The sequence below is a fragment of the Polypterus senegalus genome, chromosome 2, assembly GCF_016835505.1.
Source record: "Polypterus senegalus isolate Bchr_013 chromosome 2, ASM1683550v1, whole genome shotgun sequence".
NCBI lineage: Eukaryota > Metazoa > Chordata > Cladistia > Polypteriformes > Polypteridae > Polypterus > Polypterus senegalus.
Genome location: NC_053155.1, coordinates 130,699,427 through 130,718,411, shown reverse-complemented (window position 1 = coordinate 130,718,411; position 18,985 = coordinate 130,699,427). Strand labels below are relative to the sequence as shown.

The 18,985-nt window shown below is 37.0% G+C and overlaps 1 protein-coding gene across 4 annotated transcripts in view; it reads left to right on the top strand.

Moving 5' to 3' along the window:
- Nucleotides 1–1,660: 1,660 nt before the first annotated feature.
- The window catches only part of dock9b (dedicator of cytokinesis 9b), a 389,040-nt gene continuing 371,715 nt past the window's right edge, over nucleotides 1,661–18,985 (top strand). For 2 of the 4 annotated variants that reach the window (XM_039744606.1, XM_039744603.1), the window contains exon 1: nucleotides 1,664–2,150. In XM_039744606.1, coding sequence (XP_039600540.1) covers nucleotides 2,034–2,150 — 117 coding nt within the window. In that variant the 5' untranslated portion in view covers nucleotides 1,664–2,033. Of the gene's footprint in view, nucleotides 2,151–18,985 lie in introns of all 4 variants that reach the window. The other 2 variants (XM_039744596.1, XM_039744605.1) reach the window with 2 other exon arrangements.

The window sequence follows — 18,985 nt, the reverse complement described above, 5'->3', positions numbered from 1 at the left end:
CCATCACTTTGCCCACTCAGTACACAATATCAATCTGAAATTAAAAATTAACACATGAATCTTTGGAATGGGGCAACAGAATGGCCAGGACTGGATTAAGACCCCGGAGGTATCTGGGTGACTCATCTCATCAAGAGAGAGTTGATCAGACTTTTAACGAAGCAGCACACGGTCATGGGGTTGCCTAACACAACATGGTATTACTCATTCCTGATTATGTGAGACTCGATTGTCCTAGGTCATTCTGGTGACATGCTGAAGGTTTGGTAAGAACAGGCCCCAGTTCGCATACACAGAATGTTCTAATGGTAGCTCTGCAACTGATGGTGGCACAATGTTAGAGCCAACACAGAAAGTAGACCAGGGTTCACATCCATCCTCCCTGTGTGGACTTTGCATATTCTCCCCGTGTCTACATGGGCTTCCTCTGGATACCTCACATTCCTCCCACATTCCAAAGATATGCAGGTTAAGTTGATTGGTGATGCAAAACTGGCCCTAGTGTGTGGGTGTTGTGTGTGTTCTTCCTGCAATTGACTGGCAAATTGTCCAGTGACTGTTCCTGCCTTGCACCCTATGCTTGCTAGGATAGACTCCAGACCCCTATGACCCTGCTCAGGATTAAGCTGGGGTTAGAAAATGGTATTGTATATTTGGGATGGGGCGGCACGGAGGGTTTCCACTGGGTACTCCGGTACATGCAGGTTAGGTGTAGTGGTGTGTGTATGTGCTCTGCGGTGGGCTGGTGCCCTGCCTGGGGTTTGTTTCCTGCCTTATGTCCTGTGTTGGCTGGGATTGGTTCCATCAGACCCCCGTGACCCTGTAGTTAGGATATAGCAGTTTGGATAATGGATGGATGGATATTTGGGATGTGGGAGTAAAATTTAAATAACCCCCCAAAAAATATCAGACTTCAAAATAATCACAAGTGTGTGGTATATTCTGACCTTGGACACTGGATTTATTATGCAACAGCCCCTATATACTGCACTGAACTGGATGAGTGGGCTGAAAAATAGGTTGATGATGGAAGGGTTAAAATTGACCCCCATAATTAAAACCAAATAAACTTTACAGAAACTGAAAAACATGCAATTTTATACACCATCTGCTTGAAGTGTCAATATTCACCAACCTACTCTAACGTAAAATTAAAATAGTTTTCCGCTTATATTTACAGTATACAGCGCAACTTTTCATAACTACTCAAGCAAAAGGATCAAGTTACCACACTATTTTTGCGCTTTGGATAAAATTAAAAGATGTATTTAAAAATGTTCAATTTAGCCGTAGAAGATCGCGGTGTACGGGAATCCACTGCAAAATGCTGGGAGGAGCTCGGGATGGGACGGGAAAGCGAAGATAGTCGCCCAAAGGGTCATGCTTCATGCTACGGTAAAGGGTTTTGTGGCATTAGAGGAGTAAAACTCACGAACCTCTCATTTTTGTGTTTAGATCGCATTGTTTTGTTGCCTGCGTCTGTGCAATAAACTACAATATAAACCTTTTTTCCGTTGCCCCTAGCGAAATGATACATAACAAAGGCAGCAGCCTGGGAAATGTAGGGAGGGGCACCTCTGACTTGACATTTTCACGCCCTCTCATCTTCATCGTCAATGGCGATTGCTGGTACTCAGACCTGGGATTTCGTACTGGGAGGGGTCGCTGATCGTGCACAAGGAAGGGGGCGGAGCACAGAGAAAAGTGTAGCTGGTGCAGGTTCCTTGTTATAGTATGAGCTGAATGAAGTCAGTGCAACGAGAGAGAGAGAGCGAGTAAGCGAGCGAGCGCTGGGTTACGCTGACAGTATCTGCGGATTTATTGATTATGAAAGCTTGCCGCGACTAGCCGGGAGTCGCATGAAGAAACAGAAGATGGAACGCTTCTGATCAGTATAACACAAACGACAGCGTGTGAATCGGAGTTCCTCCGCTTTTGAACAGAAAGGAGGCACCCTGGATGTGTTTCTACTGTAATTTGTGCGTAACGTGGATTAAATTATTGCGGAGAGGTAACGCTGCGTACAGAAAAAAATGTCACTCACAGCACATCCAGAGACTAGGAAGTTTACACGGGGGCTCAGCAAGCCGGGCACCGCGGCTGAGTTGCGTCAGAGCGTCTCCGAGGTGGTGAGGAGCTCCGTGCTGCTGGTAAGTACTTCGGCCTGCGCTCCCACCTTGCACATGGGCTTGTCTGTCTATTTGCCTGTCTTTAAAGAGACGGGCGGAGATATCTGAACGGTGACAGTCATTTAGACGAAATATGCTGTCGCGTGTGAGGCAGTGGGGCGTCGCTGATTATAAACTTTAAAGACACATTAAATAACAATAACAATGGTAGTAATAATAACATTAAATGAGCGGGATAGCAAAAGTTTGAGGGAGTAAACACCCTTACGTTGTATGCAGTCCGCTTCGCTCAATTCCGGTATGTGACGTGGGGGGGCTTTCCGCTATACGTCACGCTTGTGGTCACGCGAGCAATTTGTTGGTTTCGCGGAGGTGACAAATCCTATTGGCTGGCTTGCGAGTATTTGTCGGTATTTGCAAAGAGCGGTTATACTTTGGTTGAACAGAACACGCGCGGTAGTCCGATTAAGCACATGTGCGCACAGATTTGTCATTTTTTTAGGCCGCGTATTAGCTGTAGACCTAACTTGTACTTCTCTGCTGCTGCTTTTGCTTTATGATCCCGTATGAATCTTACAACTTAGAGAAGTCGCGTAACTGTCGTATGCAATCAAGATCGCCCCAAGTGGTACCGGGTAAAAAGGGACCACAGCACAGTCGACCTTTGTTAAATTGAACGGTTAAAGCACTGCAGTTTTGTTCAGTGACAGGTATGATCGGGCAAGAACATTTAAGGTTTAGTATACCACGCCTCACAACGAATTTATGTTGTCCCTTTTTGTATGTGTTTTTCTTTTAAAGTCGAATTCCATCATGATATCCCGTGGTCTGCGTGGGTTTCCTCCCACCGTCCAAAGACATGCAGGTTAGGTGCATTGGCAATCCTAAATTTTTCCAATTGTGTGTGTGCCCTGCGGTGGGCTGGCGCGCTGCACAGGGATTTGTTCCTGTCTTGTGCCCCGTGTTGGCTGGTATTGGCTCCAGCAGACCCCTTGACCCTGTGTTAGGATATATCGGGTTGGACGATGGATGGATAAGAATGTCAAGTTGCTTCTTGCCTGAGGGATGTAAAATAAATGAAGGCTGTTTTAACCCTGTTTATGTATTTCCATTTTGTGTTTCATATCGCGCTTTGATTCTATCAAGTATTGCAGCTGAGATTCAGTTTGCCTGCCTTTACACTCTAGACTACGCTTTCCTGCAATTTTACGCACCAGTAGCCAAGTTTAGTATTTCTTATAGCCAGGGCAGCTGCACATGCAGTAGTGCCATTGCATCTTTTTGGACATACACCTAAAGAATATCATTTGAAAAAGATAAAAACTATATACCCCAAATGGCACCCATAAAGCCATCCCCCGTAAAACTTAGCAGCAGAGTCCAAATCAATAACATGCATAGATGAAGAGAAGGAAATTTATTAGATAACAGAAGCATCAGGATCACAACCAAATTAACCTTCAAGTGTGCTGTTATTGTGATGTCAATGTACATGAAATGAAAATGCTTTAAATGCAGAAATTGAGGTAGACCAATCCTCAGTAGATTCAAAAGATGATTCATTAATCCAAGAGGAAGACAGTTGCAAAAGAATTAGATTAAAAAAGGAAGATTGCCAATTGTGCAAAGAATGAAGCTCACAAAATTTCTGTCAAGAGGCAAGAAGTGATTTAGCCGCTGTAGTGCCAAGACAGAGCGTTTCTCACTGGTGAGTGATGAGAGAGCTTTGAAAGATTCAGCAGAAGTACAATTAGAGAAATAGGGATGATATTTACAGTTGGAAAGGAAGACATAAACTGATTTCTCTGTAACTAGGTGGAGAAAATAGGAGGCCAATGCCAGAACATACGAAGGAAGGTGCCCATTAAACCAAGGTAGCATACATAACAAAGTGAATTAGGAGGCAAGCCCATAAGAGGCTTGCGAATAGGTTAAAATCTTGCATTCTTAAAAATAATGTGCTAGTGGAGAAGAAAAGCCAGTGGAGCAAGATCATAGAACCACTGAGAGTGAAACTGCATCTTGTCATTTATATTGTGTCCCCTTTTTAAGATGATTGTCCAAGGCGAAGAGCATCTTTCTTCTCCCACCATTGTAAAATATGTCACAACTCCTGGTTCAGCCTTTGGTCTTGTTACATTTGGATTACTGGAAATCACTGCTGGCAAGTAAACCGGCACATGTCACCAGGCCTCTGCAGATGATTCAGAATGTAGTGGCATGTCTGTTTTTCAGCCAGCCTAGGTGGGCACGTGTCACTCTTCTTTTTAGATCACTACCTTGGATTCCTATTACAGCTCATGTTAAGTTCAAATCCTTGATGCTCATCAGCAGATCAGCACCTACATACAGTATATATGAAGTTATTCTTGGGGTACTGTGATTATTTTGATTGCTCAGGTATGCTGATGAACACCATCTGGTGATGCAACCTCTGCATGGCATCAAACTTAAATGTAGACTCTTTTCATCTGTAGCCAGTAGCTTGTGGAATGAGCTGCCCACCTCCATTTGAAATTTTGACTCACCCAGTGTGTTTAAGAAGAATTTGAAGACTTTCTTGTTTGGTAAATTTCTTTCTAACTGTTAGTTAGGTTTTTGTATCCAAGGAAGTGTAACTAGCTGCCATTTTAGTTTTGAGCTATTCATTTGTGATATTCAGTTTTGTAACCTGTCCTTTAATACTTTTTCTCAAGCGTCCCCGGGACTGATATTGACTTGATTATGTTGACCTTTTTTGTTAGTGGCTTTTGGATAAAAGCGTCTATTAAGCAAATAAATCTAAATGTTGAAAATGCAAGACAGCAAATGCTTTAAATGAAGATCACATCTTTCCCTTCAATTCTCACATACCACTTATATAAAGTGATAGCCTCCTTTCTACGTACCCTGTGTTCCTCTTTTGTGCTGCAGTGCACTGCAAAACAGGTAGAAAAATGACTGACAGAAAAAATGTGATCGAACCTAAAACTGACTGCATTTAAATGGTATTTGTAGGGACAGGTAAATAAACAAATGGGAGTGCAAGACTCACACTTTCAAAATGTCTGATTTAGAAGTGGAAATTTTCCTAGTTGACTGTACAAGCTTGCACAGGACCTTGTCATGCTGAAACCTTGGTTTCTAAAAAGCAAAGAAACACAGAATATCTGAATATTGATATGTGTATTGAGAAGATCCTGAATGTGCATATGTCCAAAAATGAAACTTATATTAGATTTTCATTGAAGAAAATCAGTGGATTTATATATAATATATACATGCATACACACATATGAGACAAATAAGCCACATAATTACACGTAAAGGTTGGGAATAGATGCTTGTCCAGTCTTTTTGTACACATTACACGTGGCCATGACATGCTCTTACACTCCTCCATTTGAAGAAATATTTTGTTGTCTTTCATTAGCCTTGTGCCTAGAACTCCCTAGTGTCACCTTTTCTGTGCAATTTCCCAATTAAAAATAAATATGTACAGGTAGTTGCTAGAATACATGGAATCATATCTTTGTTTGCAATATCACTTTAGGAATGATACAGAAAATCACAGCTAATGATTGTGCTATTTGTAAACAACTGGTAAATGCAAATTAAATAAGGGACTCATCCTTGCTTTAATGAAGTGTTTGCTGTTTCACTAATTGAAAAAGCTAGTGGCTTCACCTGTTTACCAGGATATTAGCAGTGTGGAAAATCAACAATAGCTATCCCCATGTAGTACAAGCTCTTTGCCTGCAGTTAAAAATTACATTTTGAGTAAACCAACCAATCATTAATTTAAATAAAAGTATATTGTCCATGGGTGCATTAAAGGTACAGATAAATAATACAGTTGTTTATATTGATTTTTCTGTATTTGGAGCATACACAGACAAATACTGACCTGACAGTCTTGGGGTGTGATATCCATTACGGCTGGCACTATACCATACAACATTTCCTGTAATCTTGTGACATCTGAAATGATCCTGTGGTTGTGAATGCGGTTGATCTATTGTATGGCTCGAAACTAGCTTAGGGTTTTGGTTGTGTTAAAAATTGAAAGATCCATCAATTTTCTATATCCAAGCTATTATATATTAATATTTCTTTTTGATTCTTTTTGAATTTGTTGCAGATTTTCCCAAGTTGTTTATTAATGCTAAAGTAGATTTGCTTTCGTGTGGGAGTTAATGCAGCAAAACCTTGCTGACCTGAATGCAAATCCTGTGGCTGAAGGGAATGGCTTCTGTTATTACAGTGCCATAGCAAGGATGATGGCTTTATATCTTTTAATCCACTTAAGAAATTTTAAGAAAACCAGTTCAAATTGAGTAAAAATTTCTAACTGCAGACCATACATAATTTTGGATACGGTCGGGATAACAAGCCGGCCAAAGACCACAGTACTCCTCCAACAGCGAAAAACCAGGGTTTTGCGCATCCTGTCCCACACAGGACCTCTTCCCCCAAGGAGATCCAAAGGTTGGGCCCCGATGATGCAGCTGACACTCCCATGTAAACCTAGGAGGAACAATATAAGAATGATTGTTTTGCACCCTTGTGCTCCTAGGACACCCTCTCCATTCATGGCCTGGCCTGCGGCATTCATAGCACAGCCGCAGTCCCCTTGGTAGTCTCTGTCTCTGGGACTTGAAGCACCTGGGTACTTCTGGCTCCGCCCCTTTCTCCGCTGAATTGAATTCCCCGCCGCCTTTGTGCTTTTATGGCCCTTTTCCGACTTGTCAGGAGACTCCTGTTTTATTTTAGAGATCTCCTGTTTGCTTTGGGGGTTTTCCACAGTCTGAGCCTCTTTATTTAATAAAAAGAGACCCTTTCCTGTCTGCACCCCTCTAGACTTAATTTTTAACTGGTTCCGGGGTCTTTAGGACTGACTCACACCGAAAGCCAGTACCATTCAGCGGCTCCGGATTGATCGGCCCTTCCCTCGACCACTCTGTTACCGTTTCAGCCTCTCCTGTAGGGCACGCTGTGTATTGGCACCCGCTATTCATTAAAAGCGGGCCCGGATCACACTGCGCACCTATTTCATTATTTATGGTACTGGCTTGACTCACATGTACCATCACATCATGTATTATGGGTGGCTCTCCAGCAAATTGCCGCATGTATGCTCTCACCTTCTCCAACGGCACTTTGGCTGCTGCTCCCAACTCCCCGACGATCCTCTCAATGTTCGTCAGGACCTGTAAAAAACTTTGTATGGGCTCGATCAGTTTTTCGAGTTCCCGCAAGTCAACAATATTATTTACTTTGGCTGGCAGTAGACTCACTTCCTTGTTTGCCTTACCTGCCTAACAAAGATATGGCTTCATGTATTCTAGCAACTACTTGTACTTATTTATTTTTAATTGGGAAATTGCACAGAGAAGGTGACACTAGGGAGTTCTAGGCCCAAGGCTAATGAAAGACAACAAAATATTTCTTCAAATGGAGGAGTGTAAGAGCATGCCATGGCCAAGTGTAATGTGTACAAAAAGACTGGACAAGCATCTATTCCCAACCTTTATGTGTAATTATGCTGCTTATTTGTCTCATATGTGTGTATGCATGTATATATTATATATAAATCCACTGATTTTCTTCAATGAAAATCTAATATAAGTTTCCTTTTTGGACATATGCACATTCAGGATCTTCTCAATACACATATCAATATTCAGAAATTCTGTGTTTCTTTGCTTTTTAGAAACCAAGGTTTCAGCATGACAAGGTCCTGTGCAAGGTTGTACAGTCAACTAGGAAAATTTCCACTTCTAAATCAGACATTTTGAAAGTGTGAGTCTTGCACTCCCATTTGTTTATTTACCTGTCCCTACAAATACCATTTAAATGCAGTCAGTTTTAGGTTCAATCACATTTTTTCTGTCAGACATTTTTCTACCTGTTTTGCAGTGCACTGCAGCACAGAAGAGGAACACAGGGTACATAGATGGGAGGCTATCACTTTATATACTCAGCAAAAAAAGAAATGTCCTCTGACTTTCAACTGTTTTTACTTTCAGTAAACTTAATGTGTAAATATTTGTATGAACAGTAAAAGAGTCAACACCATAAGACATAAACTAAAAATGTTTCACAATGTGTCCCTGAATGAAGGGAGGCTCAAAATCAAAAGTACCAGTCAGTATCTGGTGTGGCCACCAGCTGCTTGAAGTACTGCAGTGCATCTCCTCCTCATGGACTGGATCAGATTTGTCAGTTCTTGCTGTGAGATGTTACCCCACTCTTCCACTAAGGCACCTGCAAGTTCCTGGACATTTCTGGGGGGAATGGCCCTAGCCCTCACCCTGCGATCCAACATGTATGTGAGGTATTAAAGTTTGAATGTGATATTGGATGCTTTTCCTGAATTCCAAGATTTTAAATCATTGTCCTGCAGTTTTCCTATTCACCACCCTATCTTCTCATACTCTTTGACCTGCAGTTTTGTAAACTTGTATTTCTTTACCGTTTGGTTTTGTACCACATCACTATTTCTAAAATCTTGTGTTTAATCCATGGAGTTCATTTGTTTTCATCACTTTCATAATAATGTTCATGTTTAGGATGATACTTGTTATTTTGCCTTAGTTTATTGGTGCTGGTTGCATCATTCATGAGGTTCACATTAGGGTTCATCTTTTTTTTGTCATTAGGACATACTAGAATATTTACTTGAGCCAGACTCATACTCAATAGTAAAAAATACTCAGATAGGTTTGATTTACTACACTTGTATGGACTGAACATTTAAAGGTTTGTGATTTGAGTGATTTAAGCAGTGGTAGGTTAAATATCAATACTTAAATATAGTTTATCAGTGGAGACAGCTTTCAGACAAGACTGAATGCTTTCGTTCCATCCATTCAGAAGTCCATTAACTGCAGTTTAGCATACTGTTGTGGCAACACAATGATTGCTTCATAGACTCCAGTCATAGCTAGTACATAGCTAATTCAGAGTCCCCAGTTAATCTTACACGTGTCAACTCATGCTAACTCAAGCTAGGCTAATTAAGAATCACTGATTAATCTAACAGACAGACAGACAAACACACACATTTTTGGGATGTGGGAGAAAGTCATGAGTACGAAAAAAAAAAAACTATGTAGGTTCAAGCAAAATGTATTTTTTGGAGTATTTTACCCTAAAGCTAAGAGGCACTGCTGGCTATTTTTATTTTAAAAATATAATACATTAGGTTTTTCATGTCTACTGTTTATTTTTCTTGTACAGTAAGACATTTATCAACATGATTGCACCCAAAAAGGTGACAAACTCATTCTTGTCACTATCATTCTTATTAACAAACTTCTGCAGCTGGTGGAACATATTTCTTATTACCTTGTTTTAATTGACTTGCTTTTTAAAATTCATAACATCTAAATGTTTCTATTTTCCTTAACCATTAGTCACTTTGTCCCTCCAGGACCTGAGTTTGACACCCCTGCACTAAACTAAAAAACTCCAAGGATGTAAGGAAATAATTGATGAGGATGAGCTAGGTTTTATTTTTCAGTGGTTTACAGCAGTTGATTGCTTCTCTTTGGCTAGATTTAGTTTTTTTTTTTGTTTAAGTCCGCTTTTCTATTACAGTTAGGTTCAGCATGGTTTTGCTGCATTGTGTCATGGAAATGCTGTGGCCAGCACCTTGACAAAAAGAATGAAAAAGTACACCTTAAATTAAATACTGCAGCTACAGAACAAATTGCCATAGCAAAATAGCATTGTAATAACATACATTTTTTAACAGTTTAAAGCTAACTTTAGTAGGTTTTCTTTCTTATCTGCTTAAAGAAGCAGTTGTCCCTCCTATTCAGAAGTAAGTTGCTAGGTTACTGTAATAGATACCTAGTCGGTGGCCACCCTTACTGATACAGAATCAGAATGGCAAAACATGAACATCATCACACTTTTTGTGTGTAATAGGCCACTGATTTTCATTCTTAGGGTTTCTGATCAGTTCTTTTAATAACTAAAAAGAGGTTAAAGAAAATATATTTTGATAGATAAAGCCATTTTGTTGGAAGGTCAGATATTCTTTTGGAGAGCCATACTTATCATATTAGCTTTACATGTGAAAGGTATTCGTTTCAAAACTGGGTGGAAATGATCGTTTTCTGTCATTAGATAGGCAGCGTGTTATACTTGTAACATGGGGAAAAAAGGTTACAGGTTCATTTCCCATCATCGATTTAGTATGCAATTTTTAGAGAGTCACTTAACTTGACCATCTGTTATGTGAACAGTTCTAGTTGCCTTTTTAAATGGTGTAAACCAGGTCATTCAAAAAAATAATAATTGTGAGCTGAAATTTGTTGCCTATGGAAGAGTAACTTAATGGTGTGCCTTAGTACTGGATATCCTATAGAAAGTGTAGATTTTGTTGGTGATTGAAGTATGGATTGTAATATGCTTGTAATATGATTATGTATCTTTTTATTATTAATATATCATTTTATATGTAAAATTGCTCCTAGACTTATTTCAGACTGGCAGCTCAGTTCTCACTATCATTAGAAATATGTACTAGTGCAGTGTTGTGGCATAGTATAATAATATAAATGATATTGATAAAAAAAAATTTACAATAGGAACTCCAAATTGTACCCAACCTTTACAGTGAAAACTCTCAGCATCTGGAAAGCAGGGTTTAATGTCACACATTATAAATCTCCACCTGTAAAAAGTTCAAATAACAGTGGACAATTAGACTAGTTTTGTTACTTCAGGAATGAGAAGCTCAATTCCACAATGGTGAAAGCACTTTATAGTCTCATTCATAATCTTTTTTCTTTTTGGCAGTGTGGGTCATACAATATACAAGTGTATATTTTTTCCTCAAAATATATTTTAGATCCATTGCAGTGAAGGTTGCTTTTTTATTTTTTTTTTTATTTAGGATATCCAATATTTCTTTCAGGTAATTATGTATAGCAATATTCCTGCTGTACACTATGGTATGGCATATTTGTGGCATGCTTTTTGGCATTTATTTCACATTCCTCTTAATCCTAGAGTTATGAAAAATCCTTTGCTGATCAGTATTATACAACATTAACTACAAGTTTATTTTCCAGATCATGTCTAATATGACAACTTCTTTCATTTTTATGTATCATACATCAATAAAATTGATTAAAGGTAAAGTTTTCTTCACAGAATCCTTTTTAAATGCAGTAAGATGACTGCTAGACATTATTCACTAGTGTCTCATATCAGTAATTGATGGCAAAATGACATGATTTTCTGCACATTATTAATTCATATGTAGTATTTTTCATTTTTGTCAGATTGTTTGTTACCTGCAAATGCATGACATTTGAAACATTTATACTACTTTCTTAATATTTTGTTTAAAGATAACTTTTAGCTTAAAATGTGTGAGTTCAGAATATACAATAGTAGTATTACAGTATATAATCACTAATCCCTCTCTAAGTGTTTCTGACTTTACTGCAAAAGTGAAAAATTTTACAAGGGTCTTCATTCTCTTTGTTTTGACCAACATTAGTTTTATAATTGAGAATATGTTATTTGCAGATTATTTTTGTTATTTAGTTTACCCCTTACCCAAAGAAGCATAAATAAAATCAAATAATTTAATGTGTAGAATTTTTGATTTTTCAACCACCAAACGTTATTGTGTGGATAATGCAGCGTAGAAATCTTGTAAAGGCCTACTTGAATAACCTATTTTAATGCACTGTTAGGCAGGCCAAATTATTTACTTACTACTCTACTGTTAAATGAAAACATAATTTTCCTGTACTGAAATTGCTGCATTGGCTTTCAGTGGAGGGTACAGACCACTTTCCACTCCTGTTTTTGACATATACTGTAGTTGTAAATGACTTAGTCCTTAGCACCCCAAAACCACTTTTACAGTGCCTACATTTCAGTGCATTAATTGTGATCACAAGATCAAGGCCTGTTACAAAGTTAAATAAATATATATTTTTTATGTTTTAAGAAAGTAATGAAAACTTAAAAAGTGCTGGAATGTTTCTGTGCACATATTTAATGAATTTTTGTGATTTGTATTGAAATACACTGCCTGCTGAGCTGGTGGTAGTAATACTAATAGTACTAGTGGTGTTATTGTCACATGTGCAGAGTACACTGCAGTGAAAGTAGTAAGTAGAATGTCACCTTGAAGGAATAGATTGAGTTAAACAATAGAATAACACACTAAAAACGATTTGAACATGCTGTCACCTGAGCACCTCAATGTATACTGTTGTGCAGGAGGCAAAAGAGGACACGTAGTAAGGTGTTAACTGACCAGCAGCTCTCTGTAGACTGTTTCTAAACTGCAGACATCATAAGACAATTGTGTGTGACAGTAAGTCTAAGTAATCTTATTTGCCTTCTGGGATGTACCTAGCTATGAGCTTCTTATACCACCAGTTTTTTGTTTTTTGTCTTTTGTCTTTCAACACTGTAATATTCAATACATATGATTATGAGAATAAGGATAAACTAAGTATGGATTATAAATTGAGAAATGTATGTTGCTTTAGCAGTTTTGATAAAGATTATTTTCCTGCTGTGGATTGTAATTTCAAAAGAGGCACACATTTTGAAGTAGATTGTGATTTTGGACCAGGAGGTGTGAGGAATTAGTTGAAATATCTGCACAGCCTCTTCCTTATGAAATTGATATAAAGTGTAGGTAAAGATGGTGAATTAGTTAGCAGTTCTGTGAAAAAAATTACATTATTTAACATGGTACAATGGCTATTTCAAAGTTCTGTTATACTGTATTTATTACTTAGTAAAGTTAAGTTGTATATCCTATACAATTATAAATACAGAGATCTTAGGAAAAAATGTTTTAATTCCTTCAACAAATAATATGTTAAATAGTGAAATTGTTTTTTCCTTATCACAGAGACAACCTTTTGTTGATATTAGGACATTTGGTAATTATTTTGAAATGCATACAGTATTTGCTAATTGTACTAAAAAGCATAGTCTAGCGTAGTAAATCAAACTCCTGCCAGGTTACAGGAGTGAGTTTCTTAATTCAAGGAAATATACAAACCATAGCAATGGGGTTCTTTTTATTCCTGTAGTGACTTGGCAGATATTTCCCGTTGGGGGTCACATTTTATTGTAATTTAAAATGCTATAATGAATGAGCAGTATATGCTTACTGTGGTTTGTTTTCCCAACTTCAATGAAGGTTTTTGTTTTACTGCTTTTTTATTTCTTGCTTGTTGCTGTAGGCAGCTGATTAGATGACATTGCTGACTATTGAATGAAAAGAATTGTTCTTTGTTTCACTGAATCCTGAGTGATAGCAATGGAAATGTAGTAGACTACTGAGTAAAAGTTGTGTTTATCAGCTTCAAAATAGTTTATACTGTATCTCACTACACAAACAACACAGCAGTGCATGGTGGTAACTAATTTTGGAGGTTTTAGATTTTTCTGTTCATTTACCTGGTTAGTCTCATGTCCATTGTCTTTGTTATCAATTTGAATTAGAAGTGCTGCTTGTGAAATTTAAAAAATACAAGGAGTGACTGGAGCATCTTGATTAGAGTTTTGCAAATGAAACCTTTGTTGCTCGAGGTATCTTACAATATATCAGTGTATTTTTGGCAAAAAAATGAACTGTGTTACTGTTATTGTGTTAACGTTTACTTGTGTTTATTCTTATGTTAGCTCCTGTTTTCACAAAAAAGGAAGGAAACACTTACTGCTAAGACAACTGGCTTTAAAAATTTAGTGTGTGGCCAAAGATATTTGAACAGATGAATTTTTTGTAATGTGGAGGGCTTTATAACCTTTTCTTGCATTTTATTTTTCAATCGTTAATTACATAGTATTGGATTAGAACTATACATTTAACATTTTTTCAGTTAGTTAAAAACTGCTTAGGCTCTATGAATTCAAAAGTGTGATTATCATCTTTAACAATATGGACTGTCAATTTCAAAATTAAGTTTAATTTGTGTGAGACATACATACTGTATTTGTCTTCACAAGAATATGTTCATTTCCACTGTAATGGACAGAAGTGTGTGTATTTTGAACTTGTAGTCATTCAGTTGCTGAGCATGGAGAGTACTAGTTGCCAGGATATAGCCTTCACTTGTAAGAAATACTGTGCAGCTTAGTGGTCAATGAAGAGGTATACATATCTGACACATATGCTGAGCTGTTTCCAGAACAGACTAAACAGCAAATCAGTAATTTCAAGTTGTCACTATTGAATTAGCATTAAAGCAGCCTAGGAATGAAATGATGAACTAAATAGGGTTAAGTTAATCTGTGGCCCTTGGCTGGTACAGTGTTTTTAGACATTCTTCAACCGTCTGTCTTTTTATCGACAGTTATTATCTTTCTGTCTTGCTACCTATTTGGTAATGGCTGAGAACCTGGGAACATTACATATTTTGAAAATGAGAGGGGACTACTCATTTCATCGAGATCATATTGTTAGCTAGTACCCATCTGTCCTGTTTTTTTAAACATTCATATCCAGTGCAGGGTCTCAGGAGCCTATCCCAGCTGGCATCCGATGCATGGGAGGAACAGTCCCTGGTGTTGGCTCCATCCCATCGCATTGTGAACACACATAAATCAGGGGTCAATGTACTGTAGCATCTCCACCTAACCTGCATGTCTTTGGACTGTGGGAAGAACCTGGAGCACCCAGATGAAACCACATGGTCAACATGCAAACTCCATGCAGGGAGCAACTGGAACTTGAACCACAGCCTCCTTGATGTAGAGTAGCAGCACTATCACTGACTTCATGTAAATTTCTTCTTTCTTCTTAGCATCACAGGTAGCCTCCACATGCATAGATCAAATAGCAGGCCTCAGTGTGCCACCACTGAGTACTGAAAAAAGAAAATATACAAAATAATGATTACTGCGTAGTCTATAAAACGCATGCATTTATAATGAAAGATAATCATTACCCCCTCTCTCTCTCACACACACACATGCACACACACACTGTGAGCAAGAGGAAAAAAAGAAATTGAGATAAAGCTAAATTAAATAGGTTGGTTTGTTTCCTGCCTTGCACCTTGTGTTGGCTGGGATTGGCTCCAGCAGACCCCCATGACCCTTTAGTTATTTTATAGTGGGTTGGGTAATGGATGGATGGATGGATGGGTACATAGTTTTTTCAAATATGCAACTGTACTAACTTCATGTATATCCAGTTAAAAAATATTTTACATTTTTGATGCATGAAAATTTATAGGCAGACTTGCATTTATTTTATGTTTCACTCTTGTATTAGGCAAACCAATGCAAACTTGTCATGTGTTATGACATCTGGAGATCGGGATCCTTCTCACACTTAACTGAATTGTACTGCTAGCTAAATGGAACCACTATGTAAATGGGCTCATGAACATTTGGAAGCCTTTTGAACAGTCTTGTGGATTTTTGTGCTGGATTACACTTACGGTATCTACGCAAGTTTACATTGTGAATAATGTTTTTAGAAAAGGAAAAGCAATGTTTCTTGAAGAAATGTTGACTGAATCAAAAAAAAAAAGTGAAGGAAAAGATAAGTGTAATGCTAATCTGTTAGAAGTGTAATCATGCAATGATTCCAGAAATTATAGTTGCTGGTCAATATTGCTCATTGTTTCTTCTTTGAAAATCCAGTTGTGGTATTTTACCATGAAATGTCTTACAGTGAATGAATCTTTTATCACAGCTCAACCAATTTGTCCTTCTTCTCACATGTCTTCAAATGTCTCACAACTGTTACTTGCAAAAGACTAAATGCAGAATCCCTTATTGGTTAGTTAAAAAGGACTTGAAACACAACTGACAAACTCAAACTGAAAGAAATACTCATTTCAAAAAACCATTGGGAGTCCATAAGGTACTTGGATTAGGTTGGAAGACATCTCATACCTTTCATATACAGGTAGTGACTTTACAAACCTTAATGGCTAGGCTTTCTAAAGATTTTGTACTATTTTGAATAAAAACACACTGGAGCTCACAACTCAGGCTAAAATTGAATACTGTATGCTCACCGTTTAGAGGATTTAAGATTATTAGTAGGAATATAGGGGCATATATTTCAAACTATAAGAAGGGGCTATATTGTTCAGAGCCTGAAATACTTGTATTTTTAGATTATTATTTTTTTAAGATCTTTGTTGTTGCATTCTGAACAAACTACGGCCGAGTTCTATGATTTTTTTTTTTTTTTGTTAATCCTAATTGTAGTGCATTGCAGTAATCTAGACTGCTAAAGACAAAAAACATTTTACAATCAGAATTGTTTTTTAAATTAAAGAATGTAGTCTTAGCAATTAATGTGTGATTTAACATCACATAGTTTCTTCACGTCTAGCCATATTTATAAAACCTAATGATGGAGTTTGTTTCTGAGATCTTCACTTTTTGTTTTGTTGCCAATGACTAAAATTTCTGGTTTATCCTTGTTTAGCTTAAGGAAGTTACTATGTATCCATTCCATGATGCTAAAAAGACACTAGATCAGAGGATTTAAAGCTTCAGGGTCATCTGGCACAGTCAATAAATAATTCTCTGTGTTGTCTGCATAGCTGTAATAATTAATATTATGGTTTGAAATGATTACGTCTAATGGTTGACTATATATTGAGCATAACAAAGGGCCTAAAATACAACCCTTTTGCTATAACACATAAAATATTATGGATATTTTCTATCTGTTATATATGAATTAAATTGATTTAAGGCACTGCCAGAAAAGCCCTCCCTTAATCTAAGGAGATTAACAGAACTGTGGTCAATGATATTGAATTGTGTGCGTAGGTTCAGTAGAATAAGAATTGACAAATTGGGTTAGCATCAAACCACAAGTTTGTAGCTACTTTTAACCATTTCAGTTTTTGTATATGATTTAAATTACAATTTGTATTCAATTGATCATTTACCTGTTGAAAAACTGCTTTTGTTTTTTTTTTCTTTAAAAAAATCCAGGTTATGGTGGATTTTAAATTGTCTAAGAATGCACAGTCAAGATTATTTTTTCATAGGAAGGCGATTAACTACTGCTACTTTTAAGAAATGTGGAAATATGCCAGAATCCAAAGAACATTTCATTGTGTCAAATACACTGTTGATTAACAAGTTACGGAGACTTATTTAAAAAAGTTCATAGGGATTGGATCAAGGACACACAAGGATGTTTTAAGTGAAGATCAGGTAGGCTTATTTTAGTAAATGAGTACTTATGATATTGGGGTTAGGTTTGTTCGTGAGATTTGTGTTATGCTACATTTTATGTAACTCTTTTATGTGGAAAAAATGCTTCAAAAACCTCATTTAATGGATTTAAGAGAATGGAAAATTTACAGTTACTGTTTTTTTTTTAAATTAAAACACTAATAATCCACTACAGGCAAGTAAAGGAAACTTGACAGGAGATTTGTAAGTGACTTGCTTTGACGCTTCTGATTTCATGTTGTGCATATTATGTCCACTAATTAAATGCCTTTTTCAAATTGTTTTAGTTAATTATGATAATGTCCAATTAAATTTATTTCGTTAAAAAAATAATCTGGATATGTGTCGAAAATTAACCTTCTACTTTGTAAAGCAGTATGTTAGTTTCTCATAAGGACACAAGTTATTTGTTAGAGAAGAACTCTGACACTGGACCTCAAAAAAGATACAGAATCATAGCAAAATATTTGCCAAATGTAGCAGCCATTCAGAAAACACAAAAATTAGTACCACAACCAAGGTCTTAATCTTTTTGATGAACTGACATGCAGTTTTCAGATGTAGCTTTTCAAATTGCTTAGTTTATATTGCAGTATTGAAAGACAATAATATTATACATGGTGTTAAAGTCAGTAATACTTAAGAAATAAATTTCTATTGTTCTTATATGTTATGTGTGTTTTTGTCCCCCATCAGCTAGATTAAGTTGTGCAGTTACTAGCTGACTAGAATATTTCTACTTATACAGTGTCACCTAATGCGCCAGTTCCTGCAGAAAAGGGACAAATCCACATGTGATAAACTGATACCTGCATTCCCATTAAATTCTGCTCCTGATGCCAGCTGTCCAGGCCAGCTCTCAGTGATACTATCACATGACTTCACTCAGCCAAATGGAACATTGTAGCCTTGCACCATTCTTTTCTCTGTTTATCTCACAGCTTTAAACAGAGCAGTGCTTGGCAACCTCTTGTCATATAACAACAAGATTAACAAAGAAGAAAGGTTAGCCATAATACCTACATGAATATAATCCGAAATAAAATGGTCCACTATAGATGACTTGCTATGTACTGTGTGGAATGCATTATACAAATATGTGCATTTCTTAGCATAATATAAATGTCTGTGCATTGCCTTCTGAACATGTTGAACACTGGTGTGTATTTACTTTAGTAAATCTATTTTTTTATTGTCTATCCAGAAGGACAATTATTGCCAGTTTTTGTCTTATTTTTGGTTATGCTACCTAAAATGCGTTATCCACAAAATAATTTATTCCTTCTTTTTATATGAAGATGTGCATATCAACAGTTTTGTATTTAGTACAAATGTGTGTTGTAAATCTATAACATCTTCTTAATATATTTTCAACAAAAGCAGTGATTTCCTAGAATTTCCAGCAACACATATTGCATCTTGAAGGAACTGAAGCTTTTAGAACTAAGTATAAAATATGTAAAAGTAAGGCATAACTGTCTTACTCAGATGTGTTTGCATGGTATTACGTGGGGGAGGTCATCTGGCTTTGTAGGATATTTTATAATTAATAAGCACTTAAAATAAGTGTTTCCTCTTATTAGAAAATGTGCTTTTTTTTAATTAAGTCCACGTGATTAATGCTTATTTAAAGTTAAAGCTGTGGCTTGTGCTGCTTCTCCTTTAAT